The sequence below is a fragment of the Cottoperca gobio genome, chromosome 12 (assembly GCF_900634415.1).
Source record: "Cottoperca gobio chromosome 12, fCotGob3.1, whole genome shotgun sequence".
Taxonomy (NCBI): domain Eukaryota; kingdom Metazoa; phylum Chordata; class Actinopteri; order Perciformes; family Bovichtidae; genus Cottoperca; species Cottoperca gobio.
Window position 1 is genome coordinate 5,548,157 of NC_041366.1, and position 15,662 is coordinate 5,563,818.

The following is a 15,662-nucleotide window of genomic DNA, read 5'->3' on the forward strand; positions in this document are numbered from 1 at the left end:
TGTTATTATTATTATTATTATTATTATTATTATTATTATTATTATTATGTGACAGTTAAAAATCAACCCTGGATAAATGTCAACCCTGGTCTGATCTGACATCTTCTCTCCTCTGGTAGTTCAGGGAGGTCAAAAGTCCAAAGTGTCACGCTGGTGTTGCAGCCGTGGGCTGTTCTCGCTGTAGAACTGACTGAACCAGCGCCTGTGCTTCTGGATGGCTGAGTCTTCCTTTACGAGGAGAGGCTTGGAGATGTACTTCTTATTGTTCCAGATCATTACATCCCGTTCAAACTAGACACAAAAGGAAAAAGGTCAAGCAAGGTCACTAGACAGATTTCAAAAAGCTGTGACAAAGACAAACATTGAGCTGCAACAGCTACACTGGTGTTGTTTTCACCTTGTGAGTCTGTTTGTGTGTCATCAGGGCAAAATGTGCTTGTGGAGGCTCCTACTGTAGCAGGAACTACCATAGAGAATGTATTGAGTACTACAGTATGTGTGTCTATGATGACACACACAGACTCACAAGGTGTAAACAATACCAGTGTCGCTGTCGCTACAGGTAATTATAGCTTTTGTTTTACAAATTCAACTCCATTAGTAACATGTTTGTTTTTACTCCGAGTACTTCTTCATTACTTCCCCTGAGCAATAAATAATCAAGCAGGTGGCACAGTTGCTGGAGACTTTCACTTAAAAAGAATTAGGAATTAAATAATGACAGAATTTATTCTTTACTGTCTCGTTGCATTAACTGAATATAAATGATGTGTGAAGTGTTGCTGATTAAATGTCACTTCATCAGCTGGTGAGATTTGGCATTTCAGTCCACACTCAAACTCCACCTGGTGAAATGTCCCCCAAAAATTGAGTTTCCTCTGGTGACTCTTGTGTTGTGTTAATATCACGTGGACAATTATCTGGATTGCAAGAACAACATATATATATTCTTATGATTTACATTTTATTGCTACTATTGTGCTTTCTAGTATTTAGTTCTTGATGTGTTGATGGTCTTCCAGCTGTTTGGTAATCACTAGTGAATTCCTGGCTGCTTTTATAGAAGTGTCACATCCACAAATGTCTCAGAAATGCTGAAGAAAGCATGGGGCCAGATTCATATTTGTTTTTACTTAATTTCTTTAGTCAGGTAGTTCCTGATTTCAATCATAATTTTGCCAATTTTAGACCATTTCATTCAGGTGAAGTTCTTGTGGACTGCTTGTTTTAGAGAGCATTTAACATTTGAGTAATGTGGCTTCTTTTGTTAAGTGAAAAATGGTTTTGTAGAATAATTTGTTTATATATATATATATTTCTAAAAAATATTGTTTTTCAATCAGTATATAAACTCTTCATATAGGCATTAGTATTGAAACATTTCAAACAATATCCATCCAACAACACCAGCATCCATTGATTCATATTGTTGCCTAACAGCTCAACAGCAAAGCCAAAAATCGCTTCTTTCTGTTGGCCAAGAATCCCAATGACTCCACGATCAAAGAGGACCGTGGTGCAGCATGTTCGAGGAGGAAGGATTACATTTCAAAACTCAAAACTGCTTCATCATACAGTCAGTTATTGTTTGAGGGGGAAACACAATCACCATCTGCATATGTCGTGTTTCCTGTATTTAATCAAATTGTTAATCTTTTAAATCTAATTGATACAATTATTTTTCTTTAGGCAGTTTTGGTTGGGAGCCACCCATTACCATTCATAAAAATAAATTTATCTTCGTCTTTTGCACACTTATTAGTTTTCCTTTGTGTTAACTCCGTGACTTCACTTTCACTTCACCACATAGCTAATTATCAAGTTTAATGAGGGCTATTTACACCTTTTCTGTGACTGTGGGGTGTTACTTCTGGTGGCAATGAGGAGGCAGAATAAAACCAAAGGCAGAGTGGGAGGCAAATGCACACGATGATCTCTTCACTTCAGAGTCTAAAAGTAATATGTACAATATTAATACATTTCAGCCTCTTCATAAGTTTTGATTTACACTCCAAAGTATCTTATATCATAATATATAGCACAACGAAGGTGAGTGTGTACTGCACCTGTATGCACTCTGCTTTGAGGATGAATTTGGGCACCAGAGGGGGAATATTAGACTGATAGAAGATGGTGTGAGCGACACACTGCAACAGAGGCTCTACTGGAGTCACACATTGCATGATAACGCCCCGGCCCAAGAAACTGTGGTCAAACAGCAGAAACACCACTCCTGGACCCACCTGGAACATAGACAAATGTGTTATCATTGCAACCACTAGAGAGATTAGTGGTTTCAGGGTACACTTATTTATCACATATAATTCATTAGGCAAGATAAAAAGGCAAATACCTAACAGAAGTTGCTAAGCACAACTAAAGCATTTGGTATTTTTATATCAGACATGATACGTTTTCCTCAGCTGTACCTATATTTAAGCAATAGCTCACGACAGGCCTAAGGGGGTTGTCGACCCTCCGCTTGTATAAACTGTATTCCTAACTTAAACTTTACTGTACCTGTCTGGCCACCACACGGACATCCAGCAGAGGCCAGTGGCATCCAAACACAGTGAGTGCATGTTTCACCAACATCTGAGAACAGTGCTTGTTGGGCTCGGACTCTGGTTTCCATTGAACCTTGAACACACACACATGCATACACACAGACAAAGTCAATACAGTGGCATTCAGACACAGAAACACACTGTTCATCCTCCCAAAAGAAATATATTCTGTACCATCTAAATAGCAAAAAAAGGTTGGCATGGCTTACAACAATATGTTTAACGCTTTGGAAATTTTAGAACTGATTTGGCACATTTGAGGATAGTAAAAGCACCATCATGTGTAGCATCTCTTAGCTTAAAAAGATCCTCACCTTCCAGTCATGCCGCAAAAATTCCCAGGTTTTGCTGTTGGTGTAACGCAGATCTACTCCGCTGACAATGCCCGGCGTGTGCAGGTGAGCGAGGTGAGCGATGTCTGCTGCATTTTCAGGAATTTCCTACAGTGGGGAGACCATGACTCATTTTTATCATAGTGTTAAAAGTTTGGTAACAAAATCACATTCTCTGCCTGGGGAGTTTGATACTGAATTGATCAACTGGAAATAAACAGTTTTGAGGGAGCTAATGGTGTTTCTTCATACTTAACAACTGCATTGATCATTTTTGAAAAAGTAGAGACACCTGACAAATTGGCTTCCATCTTCAAACAAACTAAACTTCATGCTGTGTACGAAAGAACACATACACACATATGCACCTACCTCTATGTGAGCGTTGATAAAGTGTTCAGTTCTCCCCCGATAGACCCACTCGCCCTTTGCAATTTCTTGCTGCTCCGGGACAATCCACTGAGGATCTTCTCCATCACAGTGAAACCAAACCATGATCTGCCCGTTGAGCTCACAGCTGCGCCAGCAGCGCACCTTGGCAAACTCTGGCACTGAATGACATACGAAACCCAAATCTGAATCATACAGTCTCTTTAGTCAACATGTAATCTCTATATCTGCATATGAATGTGGAATCTGTAAGCAGCGGGACAACATTTTGGTATTGGAAGCGTTCTGGTTTCCGTTTTTATTCGGAGTACAGTGAGTAGTATTGACCAATCGCAATTTAGTTTCATGAGATAAGTCTTCTTGGAACCCATCAGGCATTGTCTGAATTAATTAATTAATTTTAAATTAATCTGTATAAACAGATATCTGCATTTGAACATAGATATAAAATCCGGTTGTAGACGTTGTCTCTCAAGTCCAACTCCATTCTCGTGTCTTAAGTTGCTATCGGACTGCAAACAACGACGGTGCACAGAAGAGATGGTCTTGGCCTAGATATCCAGATAACGGATATTTCCGGCCAAGACTTCCTCTTACATGCTGCTACATCGGAACCCTTGAAATATTGCCTGTTGTCTTAAGAGGCAAAATCGTCGCCAGACTAATAGCCGATGGGTTCCAAGATTGGTCAACATGTATACAGGGAAATTGTTAGCATTTTATTTTGACAATCCGCTGTTCACTCCATACAGTAGTAGACTGTCTATTCACATATGACCAACAAACAATGAAAAAAAGAGGATCCCCATCATTAGAGGTACCACATCAGTTTTTCTCTGTTGCCAAACTCTGGCCAATTTTTTAACTTTGTACACAGACTAATGTCCAGTTTTGAAATAATATGTCCAGATTTTGTGTAAATATGCATGTGTGAATCTTTTTGCTGACCCTTAACCTTAAACCTAACCCCTAACCCAAATTATTTTGTTGTAAACTATTGTGCACCAGCACACAGACCGACATGTTAGAGTTAGGGTTAGACATCTGTCACGAGACATCCTGTAGCACCACCCTCAGGGCAACTAGTACCAGCCACTAGCAAGGTTTTTAACTTTTAATTTTTTTAGAAACAGTAGCAGACATTAAAGTAATCATTTATTTATTATTCATGCCACATGCTTCTCAGAATAATAATTATTGGACACCACTTTCAGTTCATACCTTTTTCTGCATAGGGGATCCTCACACACTTGCCATCGTTCCCCCGAAACTGCCATCCATGAAATGGACACTCTATGCAGCTTCCCACCACCCGTCCTCCCACAGCCAGGTTGGCACCCAGGTGAGGGCAGTAGGCATCCACCACATAGGCCTCCCCATCCTGGCCCCGAAACACTGCAACCTGCTCACCTAGGGCGATTCATTACAGTAGGGACAAACATTTTCATGAATGGATAAAATGGTAATGTAAAAAATGTAGGGTATAGGGTTGGGCGATTGAATGTATATATTGGCATAGTACATTGCTTACTTAGTATTTTTTATTTGTCGAATTTAATGGTAAAATAATTTTTTGGAACACGCACGTACGGGATGATATAGGTTGTTGGGCTGAGAGTGGCCGGTTGGAAAATCGTAGCATATCACCCAACCCATATGAAGTTATACACTAGATGTGATTATTTAAGTATAATTTATTCTAATGACTCGGTATTGTTGTGCCTCTCTACAGGGTATTTCTATGGACAAATCCACAGGCAAAATAATGAGAGGATGTAAATAAGAGGATAGGTATGCATCATCTATACATGCAACATATATATAGATTCCTTAGAACAAGGTTCCTCCAATTCTTCTAAGGAGGAGCCTGAATCCAGAGCAATTATTCCTGAAGCCACTGACAAGCAGAGATTGTGTACACTATATAATGATAAATGTCTCAATAAATAACAATAAATGGACAACATCCCAATTCTGAATTAAATGTTGCCACAGATTAGTGTTAATACTTTGTACACTTTTTTTAATGTCTTGGTAGCAATTTTAAAAAAGATTTGTTTTATAAATCATTAAAACCGATATGAGTAAAAATGTTATGTGATTTTAGCATCTTTGTAATTATTCTGATGGCTTACGTTTTTGTTTGAAGAAAGGGAGATAATTAAGGTAAGAACTGCTGCAGTATTGGAGGTGGGGTTCGGTCTACCAAAGTGTCTTTTTAAGTACTACCACTGGGTGACACCAAAATCAGAAATGTGCTAATTCTATAAACTGAACTACTATAGGTCCCTCTGAATGCTTATTTTAACTGTCTTTTGCAAAGGATAAGCAGCAACATGTTACAAGGATAGATAACAGTAGAGTAGGTCTTGGGACCCACTTTGTGTGGTGCATGTTCAGATTGAAACTGTGCTCAGTCACCACATGTTGAGATCTCTACCTACTGTTTCCACTCTATTTGGCTTGACCTTTGGCTGACGTACAGTGTTCAGATTGCTCCCAGATTAGCACAGGCTGACTGACTGTGGTTAAGAGTAACTCCTGAGCTAGCTCGAGCAGTGCCTAGTCAGGCTACTTCACTACGGTTCTAAGAAATCCAAAATAAGGCTCATCTGAATGAGGCACTGCTGTTCCAGGACTGTTGTGGGGCAGAACTGAACCACAGCGCAATGTGCCAGAGCAGCACAGGGGAAAAGACAAACTAGGCGGAATTTAATATATGATGTAAATGGATGACTGCACAGAAAAGTTAAGAGCAAGACATTGCAGTCATTCACAGCAGGATGAGGATCCTGAAGGGAGCCAAGTTTTGATTTCAGAATGTGGGAGAGTTAAAGGTCGGGGGCCGGATGGAGAACTTATGCTGAAAGGGACAAGAGGAGGAGAAGAGGAGACCAGAGCGAATGCAAGAAAATAAATGATCCACTGTACTTTATTGATTGTTTTCCAACAGTATAAACCCTGTAGTTTTCTGGCAATCTCTCCTTCGCACTTTGAAAACCATTGATCTGCATCACAGTTTTAGTGTGTAGAAGCTTTGATAACAGGTCTGCTACACTGGTGCTTGATGAGAATCTGATATATGGAGCAGCCAATCAGTCAACATGTCATCAAGACCCCTTACATTTAACACAATATTAAGCAAGACATTTCATTCTTGACAGGGAATAACTTAAAATACCACAACTTGTTGATTCTCGGGTTACGGCTTCTGTAATGTGAGGATTTGATGCTTTTCTGTTTCATATAATTTTTAAGTGAAAATCTTCACCGTCACCGCTGGGAACTTGTTGTGATGGATTTTTCACAACTGTTAAAATATTTTATGGATTAATATTTTAATAGGAAATATAGTTGATACCCTCTCTGGGAACCATCACCTTATCGTGGTGGAGAGGTTTGTGTGTCCCTATGAACCTGAGAGCTGTGTTGTCTGGAGCCTAGTGCTCCTGGTAGGGTCTCCCAAGGCAAATTGGTCTCAGACGAGGGGCCAGACTAAGAATGGTTCAAAAACGACTTCATGAAAGAAAGGGAAAGGAAAGGAGAGACCCTGCCCGGAGGAAGCCCGGGGCCCCCGTCTGGAGCCAGGCCCAGAGGGAGGGCCCGACAGCGAGCGCCTGGTGGCCGGGTTTGCCACGGAGCCCGGTCGGGCACAGCCCAAAGAAGCTACGTGGTGCCTCCCATCCATCCATCCTGTGGGCCCACCACTCATGGGAAAAACCGCTGGGGTCGGGTGCGCTGTCACACGGGTGGCAGTGATGGTCAGGGACCTCGACGGACCAGACCCGGGCAGCAGAGGCTGGCTCTGGGGACGTGGAACGTCACCTCTCTGTGGGGGAAGGAGCCGGAACTAGTGCGGGAGGTGGATCGCTACCAGTTGGATCTGGTGGGGCTTACCTCCACGCACAGTCTTGGCTCTGGAACCGTACTCCTGGATAGGGGTTGGACTCTATTCTTCTCCGGAGTTGCCCAAGGTGTGAGGCCTCGGGCCGGGGTGGGGATACTCACTAGCCCCCGGCTGAGCGCCGCCACGTTGGAGTTTATCCCGGTGGACGAGAGGGTCGCCTCCCTACGCCTTCGGGTTATGGGGGGGAAAACTCTGACTGTTGTTTGTGCCTATGCCCCAAACCGCAGTTCTGAGTATTCGGCCTTCTTGGAGACCCTGAATGGAGCCCTGCAGGTGGCTCCAGTAGGGGACTCCGTAGTCTTGCTGGGAGACTTCAACGCACACGTGGGAAACGATGGAGACACCTGGAGAGGCGTGATTGGGAGGAAGGGCCTCCCTGATCTAAACCCGAACGGTCGTTTGTTGTTGGACTTCTGTGCTAGTCATGGAATGGCCATAACAAACACCATGTTCGAACATAAGGATGCTCATAAGTGCACGTGGTACCAGAGCACCCTAGGCCAAAGGTCAATGATCGATTTCGTAATCGTATCATCTGATCTGAGGCCGCATGTTTTGGACACTCGGGTGAAGAGAGGGGCGGAGCTGTCGACTGATCACCATCTGGTGGTGAGTTGGATCAAGGGGTGGGGGAAGACTCTGGACAGACCTGGTAAACCCAAACGGGTAGTGCGGGTGAACTGGGAACGTCTGGAGGAAGCCCCTGTCCTGGGGATCTTTAACTCACACCTCCGGCGGAGCTTTTCAGCCATCCCTGTGGAGGTTGGGGGCATTGAACCTGAGTGGGCGATGTTCAAAACCTCTATTGCTGAAGCTGCGGTGATGAGCTGTGGTCTCAAGGTCTTAGGTGCCTCAAGGGGCGGTAACCCTCGAACACCGTGGTGGACCCCGGTGGTCAGGGAAGCCGTCCGACTGAAGAAGGAGTCCTTCCGGGTTATGTTATCCGGGAGGACTCCGGAAACAGTTGCAGGGTATCGAAGGACTAGAAGGGCGGCAGCTTCTGCCGTGTCAGAGGCAAAGCAGCGGGTGTGGGAGAAGTTCGGAGAAGCTATGGAGAAGGACTTTCGGTCGGCACCAAGGTGCTTCTGGAAAACCATCCGGCACCTCAGGAGGGGGAAGCGAGGAACCATCCAAGCTGTGTACAGCAAGGGTGGGACCCTGCTGACTTCAACTGAGAAGGTTATCGGCCGCTGGAAGGAGCACTTTGAGGAACTCCTGAATCCGACTAACACGCCCTCTATGGTTGAAGCAGAGCTGGAAGCTGATGGGGGATCATCGTCAATTTCCCTGATGGAAGTCACTGAGGTAGTCAAACAACTCCACAGTGGCAAAGCCGCAGGGGTTGATGAGATCCATCCAGAAATGCTGAAGGCTTTGGGTGTTGAGGGGCTGTCTTGGTTGACACGCCTCGTCAACATTGCGTGGAAGTCTGGGACAGTGCCTAGGGGTTGGCAGACCGGGGTGGTGGTTCCCCTATTTAAAAAGGGGGACCAGAGAGTGTGTGCCAACTACAGGGGTATCACACTTCTCAGCCTCCCTGGTAAAGTCTACTCCAAGGTACTGGAAAGGAGGGTTCGGCCGGTAGTCGAACCTCTGATTGAAGAGGAACAATGCGGATTCCGTCCTGGTCGTGGAACAACAGACCAACTCTTTACTCTTGCAAGGATCCTGGAGGGGGCCTGGGAGTACGCCCATCCGGTCTACATGTGTTTTGTGGATCTGGAGAAGGCGTATGACCGGGTCCCCCGGGTGATACTGTGGGAGGTGCTGCGGGAGTATGGGGTGAGGGGGTCACTTTTGAGGGCCATCCAATCCCTGTACGCCCAAAGCGAGAGTTGTGTCCGGATACTCGGCAGTAAGTCGGACTCGTTTCCCGTGAATGTTGGCCTCCGCCAGGGCTGCGCTTTATCACCAATCCTGTTCGTGATGTTCATGGATAGGATATCGAGGCGTAGTCGTGGAGGAGAGGGGTTGCAGTTCGGTGACCTGAGGATCTCATCGCTGCTCTTTGCAGATGATGTGGTCCTTATGGCATCATCGGTCTGTGACCTTCAACACTCACTGGATCGGTTCGCAGCCGAGTGTGCAGCGGTTGGGATGAGGATCAGCACCTCCAAATCTGAGGCCATGGCTCTCAGCAGGAAACCGGTGGATTGCCTACTCCGGGTAGGGAATGAGCCATTACCCCAAGTGAAGGAGTTCAAGTACCTCGGGGTCTTGTTCGCGAGTGAGGGGACAATGGAGCGAGAGATTGGCCGGAGAATCGGCGCAGCGGGGGCGGTATTACAGTCACTTTACCGCACCGTTGTGACGAAAAGAGAGCTGAGCCAGAAGGCAAAGCTCTCAATATACCGGTCGATCTTCGTTCCTACCCTCACCTATGGTCATGAAGGCTGGGTCATGACCGAAAGAACGAGATCACGGGTACAAGCGGCCGAAATGGGTTTTCTCAGACGGGTGGCTGGCGTCTCCCTTAGAGATAGGGTGAGAAGCTCAGCCATCCGTGAGAGACTCGGAGTAGAGCCGCTGCTCCTTTACGTTGAAAGGAGCCAGTTGAGGTGGTTCGGGCATCTAGTAAGGATGCCACCTGGGCGCCTCCCTAGGGAGGTGTTCCAGGCACGTCCAGCTGGGAGGAGACCCCGGGGAAGACCCAGGACTCGGTGGAGAGATTATATCTCCTCACTGGCCTGGGAACGCCTCAGGATCCCCCAGTCGGAGCTGGAGGATGTGGCCCGGAGAAGGGAAGATTGGGGTTCCTTACTGGAGCTGCTGCCCCCCGCGACCCGATCCCGGATAAGCGGTAGACGATGGATGGATGGATAGTTGATACATTAATGGGTGATCAAAAGTATGATTTATTTTAGCTGTAGTGTATGTTGATTCACTCTGCAAGAGCAGGTGTCTCTTTTTACTGGTGGATATCTTTTTAAGGTAGGAAACCTTTCATTTATCGTTTGTTTATTTATGGCAGGTGATGTGACAGAAGCATTAAAGCACCACACGCTCTTTGAAACCCCTTTGAACTCAAACTCAAAGAAACTCTCTGAAGAGATCAAACAGTCCATTTGCATAGCAACAAGATAAAAAATCTAAAATATGAAACACTTATCTGTTTAAAATCATGCACATCATTTAAAATATGTTGAAATAAATCACATAGGTATGGGTGTGTGAAATAAATTACAACTTTATAACAGAGCTGATGCATATCAAGCAGTACAGAGACAAAAATGGAGCATATTAAGGCTTTAAACATAGAAATAGAATGAGAGTAGAATGGACATTCCCATTCATTACAGGAAGTTCTGGCACGCCAGCATCATTTTATAAGAGTAGCGTAGCTCCTTTAAGAAACATCTCAGTATGTAACATAGCGTTTGTATAGCGAGTGTGGTAGAGAGAGAGAGAATCAATGTATTTGGTAAATAGGTGTGCTATTGAAATTTGAGACGAACAAACTGAATTCTTCACCCAGAGAATATATATATTAGGGCTGTCGAATTAACGCATTCATTTCGATTAAATAATCACAGAAAAAATAAAGCGTTAAAACTTTTGCACAGAGCTCTGACAGCAACCGCCCCCCCCCCCCCCCCCCTCGTCGCACGGAGCTCTGAATTTCAGTCTTAAGTATTATTAGATCTCAGTTCAGCTTTTGACACAGTCAACCACAACATATTACTAGACCGACTTGAAAACTGGGTGGGACTCTCTGGCCCAGTTCTAAACTGGTTTGAATCATACTTAAAGGACAATAACTACTTTGGTTCTATAGGTAATAACACGTGAGAGTGGACAAAACAGACATAGTTCCTTAAGGCTCCATTCTGGGGCTTCTTCTCTTTAACATCTACATGCTTCCACTAGCTCAGGAAATCAACAAAATAAGTTATCATAACCTTTACATAACCATATCACCAGGGGACTATGGTCCATTACATGCACTGAGTAAGTGCATTGAACAAATCAATGATTGGAAGTGTCAGAGTTGTCTTCAATTAAAGAAAGATAAAACTGAGCTAATTGTTTTTAGAGCCAAGGAGGAACAATTAAAAGTCACACTCAGCTTCAATCAGCAATGTTAAAAACCATGGACAAGACCAGAAAATCTTGGTGTAGTCATGGACTCAGACCTGAATTTCAACAGCCATATTAGGACAATTACAAGGTCAGCCTACTATCACTTTAAGAATATATTAAAGATTAAAGGACTTATGTCTCAGCAGGATTTGAAAAAACGTGGCCATGCATTTATCTTCAGAAGACTCGATTACTGTAAATGTGTCATTTTTCCCTAAAATATCGATGAAACAGCTGCAGCTGATTCATAACGCTGCTGCTCGTGTCCTCACCAACACCAAGAGAGTGTTACACTGGCTTCCTGTCTGTTAAATAATTTATTTCAAAATATTACTGTTGGTTTATAAAGCACTGAATGGTTTATAAACCAACAGTATATACAACAGTGTATACAATCCATTTCTGGTCTTCTGCTACATTATGTCCCTGACGACCTCTCAGGTCGTCAGGGACCAGTCTGCTTTCTGTCACCTGAGTCAAAAGTTAACATGGAGAAGCAGCATTCTGTTTTTTTGCTCCATAAACTGTGCCCAAAAACTTCCCAGATGTCAGGAGAACAAATAAACAACCATATCATTGTACAGTTATACCTACCGTGGTTATAACCATAAAAGCATCAGGAAGTTTCAATATGGCAGTGAATGCACTAAAAGAAAATGCTCAAAGACCTCTTATACAATTTAGAGAAAAATTTATAATTTCAAAATATGTATTAAATTCTGGTTTTAGATATTTTAAATATTCTGAAATAGAAACCAAAAGCCAAAGTAGATTATAATGTTACCGGACCTAAAAAGAGATTATGAATTGGCAGAATATCTCTCTACTGTAAGAGATAGAAAGCATAGACAGATCCTTACAGGCTCAATAACCTAAAAATCTAAAAAGGAAGACACAAAGAAATCAGGTGGATCTACTGCATCTACAGTAAATCATGTGCATCATTACAATGACGTGAACAGTGTGAAATGCCCAGCACACCGTCAGAGGTAAAGAGATCCTTGGTTTGAAAGTGAAATCAAAACTAACCAGACAAAGTACAAAGTCATACAAAGTAAAAGAACGCGACCCTTGATTTCAGATATAAGTCAAAGAGGTCAGCGATTGCTCTTAAATCAATCAATCATAAGATAATTCATAATATACTTGGATTAATTTGATTTTAAAGCAATAATCTCGAAGACTTTCATTTAAATAAACATCTGTTAAGTCACTATCTATCTCCGATGAGGTAACACAATGCTGATTGAGTCGATGGCCCACAATGTTCCTGAAAATAAAAAGAGCCGTCTTCACCACGTACACAAACATAAGGGCTGTGTCTCAATTCAGGGGCTGCAGCCTTCATGCCTGAATGTAGTGCATGTGTGAATAGTAAAAATCATTAGTGATGCATAAAGGGTTATCCCAGTATTATCCCAGGAACTATGTGTGAAGAAGCTAAAAACTTCATCTACATGAACAAGTGACGGACTGAAAAAGGTTAAATATTGTTTGCTACACTTTCAACTGAGGTATTTATCTGTATTCATTTAGCCTTTTACTTGTAAAAGACATTTGAAGTGAAAAAATTAATGAGGATTTAGCAAATTGATTGATAATGAAATCAATCGTTAGTTGCAGCTTTACTGGCATTATGTAATAATTCAATAAACACTTCCATTTCCATGACACCGACAAATCAAACAAGCCGTTTAAAGCGTGATTAACCTGAAACAATGAGGCTTTGTTCAAAAAGATGAACGTTACTAAACACACTGATTGCCAAACTAATCTAACAAAGACAGTAGGTCCATTGTGTTTTCAATGTATACAGTACATCCTGGCAACTTAGCCTCACGACACTGCTGCCTGCAACAGGACAACAGAGACCAGGTGAACTGACAAATATCATGGTGGTATAAAAGCAATTAAAACCTAAAGAACTGAAAATGTGCTTTGTTTACTTGAAATATACCTTCAAAGAATAATCAGAGGTGAATCTTCTGTATTAATAATTGCACCTCCTACAATGTAGCTACAGAATTGACAGCCCTCAGAGTTGAAACTGCCTGCAATGTGTATGAAATATTGGCGTAATCATGAACTCCAAGTTCAACAGTCAAATCAATAATCAAGTATGCCTGTTACCATCTTAAAAACATAGCAAAGATATGAGGTTTCATGTCCAGGAACACAAATCTGACTGTCTCTAAACACTTGAGTTCACCTGGTGGCTGTCTGCTAAGCAGTCTAAAGTAATGGAATGGAAAAGCAACAATTTGTTATGTCCTGCAATCTTAATGCCAGCTAAACCACAGTGAAAAAGACTCTCATGGTCTGCGGAAATTAAGGACAAACGTGTCTCCTGGGGGTTCACTAAAGTTACCCGTCTGCATCTCACATCTCTGATGCCTGCTGCAGCTCATGTACACAGGGGCGCAGTTTCAGCACTTTCACTACCTGTCCCACTGCTGAGCTCAGCCATTTGTCTGCGAGGTATCTCAACTTACCTGATCTCTGTTAACACAAATATGGCCTTTATGTGGAACCGGACAAATATGCTTTGGTATATTACAGTAACATTTGTCTGATTTTTCAAAACACTTATATTATTCTTATTTTAGTATGTTATGTATGGTGGTTAGCCACTGGTGGTCATGTTTGTGCTGCATTTACAAGCACTCTAAATGCAGCACACACTATAATAATATGGCATCTTTAGTTTTTCAATGTTTTAGGTGTGACACGTGTTTTTTCATGCTGTTTGTCAAGTTTGGGCTTCTTTTTTTTCCCGAAAAGTTTCATTGTGATATCTATTAGTTAAAATGTTTTTCCCTATATAGTGTCTTGCAAAATGTATGGAATTTTATCATACATATCCTTAAAGAACGTTTTCACAAAACGAGTTTTGAACAGAAATCTCAGCTTCAGTAACACTGACATACACCACACGTTCCTGTTTCATTCCGATTTATATTCTGAATATTGTTTCAGAGGGAGTTCATATTTCATTCATAGCCTGATTTATAAAACATTTTATTCTTAAAAACATGGCAAAAATTGATAAAACCCTTGACTCCAATATGTCAACAAAATGCTACAAGGTGAAGTTTCATGGGGATATCTGTTAGTTAAACCTGTTACACTATTCTCCCTAAGTAGCCTATTCATTATGCAACCACCTCTAATTGTCATACCTAGAACAGAGACACTTTTCACCTCGCCTCTCGGCAGCATGTGTGAGTCCAGCACGCGGTACCAGCCGTTTGGATAGACCGGAGGCAGCTCTCCGGTTTTCCTCCTGCGGCGGACCTCGTTTGCCGCCTGGGCTCTGGAGCGACCGTCCTCGGCGATGTATCCCACATCATCGGCGCCCCTAAGCAGCACCAGGGGACCGAAGAGCAGCCTGTGCAGCCAGCCAACGACGAAGAGGGAAACTCCGGTGATGATGCAGACCACAGCCCGCGCGAGCAGCCCCGTTTCCCTCCATATCTGATAGCCATTGCCTCCTGAGTCCAGCGGGTCTTCACTTTGTAAGATAAGAATCGTAGCTACTCCCAGCCCAATAATAAGAGCCACCTTCCCGGTGGACATGTTCTCACTGTAGATCCTGTCACCAGTGCAGCTCCGTGGTGTCTCTGTCGGTTAGTTTATCATGAGCAGCTGACATGTGTCATGTTGTCTGAGCGCTTTTGACACGAGATATGCCACTTTGTTAATTGTAAGCCACACCTAGCGTTGTCACTGACTTTTAACTTTTATTTGCAGCTCCCTCTTTTGTCTCTGCTGCTGTTAGTCTACCTGGATATAGCCTACCTAATTAGATTACATTAGATCAGATCAGCTCAGCTGCAAATGTTTTCAAAATAAAAGCACACAGATCATCTGGTCCTCTGGCCTTTTTTGATTCTTTAAGCGTGCTTCCCACTTGTTTCACAAAAACATAGATTTATCAGGCTGCATAACTTAGTGATCTTATTTCCCCTGAGAGTAAAACGAATTACATATGTGTAATGGCACGTGCCTCATGTCGTTTGTCAAACATAAATGTGTAGGCTATGTAACGAAGGCTTTCCGAACACGTAGGCTACTGCAGTTCCCCAGTGTGGTTGGCTCCCAGCCAGGTAAGGTTGAGCATGCTGGTGCAGGTGTTATGCCAAGGTGTTATCCGCGGGGAACAGCATGCACCTCACGGGAGTGCGCACAGCTAGAGAGTAAAACAACCAGACACTATTATGATTTCCAAGGTAAAGGGAACTTCTCATTTAAAACTATTTAATCATATTTGTTCATAAATGATGGTAAATGATCTGAAGTCTAAAGATTATGAATAGTTTAAAGTCATCAATATTTTATTAAAATATTTCCTTGATAGGATTGGTCTGAAAATAGAAAGGTTTCCTC

At 42.9% G+C, this 15,662-nt stretch overlaps 1 protein-coding gene across 1 annotated transcript; it reads right to left on the minus strand.

Annotated features, from left to right (window-relative positions):
* Positions 1 to 62: 62 nt before the first annotated feature.
* LOC115016994 (cholesterol 7-desaturase) lies at positions 63 to 15,287 on the minus strand. Its single transcript, XM_029445154.1, has 8 exons — positions 15,283 to 15,287; positions 14,456 to 14,868; positions 4,511 to 4,699; positions 3,272 to 3,450; positions 2,882 to 3,007; positions 2,521 to 2,640; positions 2,067 to 2,243; positions 63 to 291 (listed from the first exon to the last, which is right to left on the minus strand). Exons 1-8 carry the CDS (start codon positions 15,285 to 15,287, stop codon positions 130 to 132), a joined length of 1,371 nt encoding a protein of 456 aa, XP_029301014.1. The 3' UTR covers positions 63 to 129.
* Positions 15,288 to 15,662: the final 375 nt, after the last annotated feature.

What these genes read in the sequence shown, in the direction of transcription:
- LOC115016994 (XM_029445154.1), bottom strand. An exon ending in GATCCCCTATGCAGAAAAAG is followed by an intron (nt 3,451 to 4,510) that starts GTATGAACTGAA and finishes TATGTCATTCAG; the next exon opens with TGCCAGAGTTTGCCAAGGTG. An exon ending in TTTTGCGGCATGACTGGAAG is followed by an intron (nt 2,641 to 2,881) that starts GTGAGGATCTTT and finishes TGTGTGTTCAAG; the next exon opens with GTTCAATGGAAACCAGAGTC.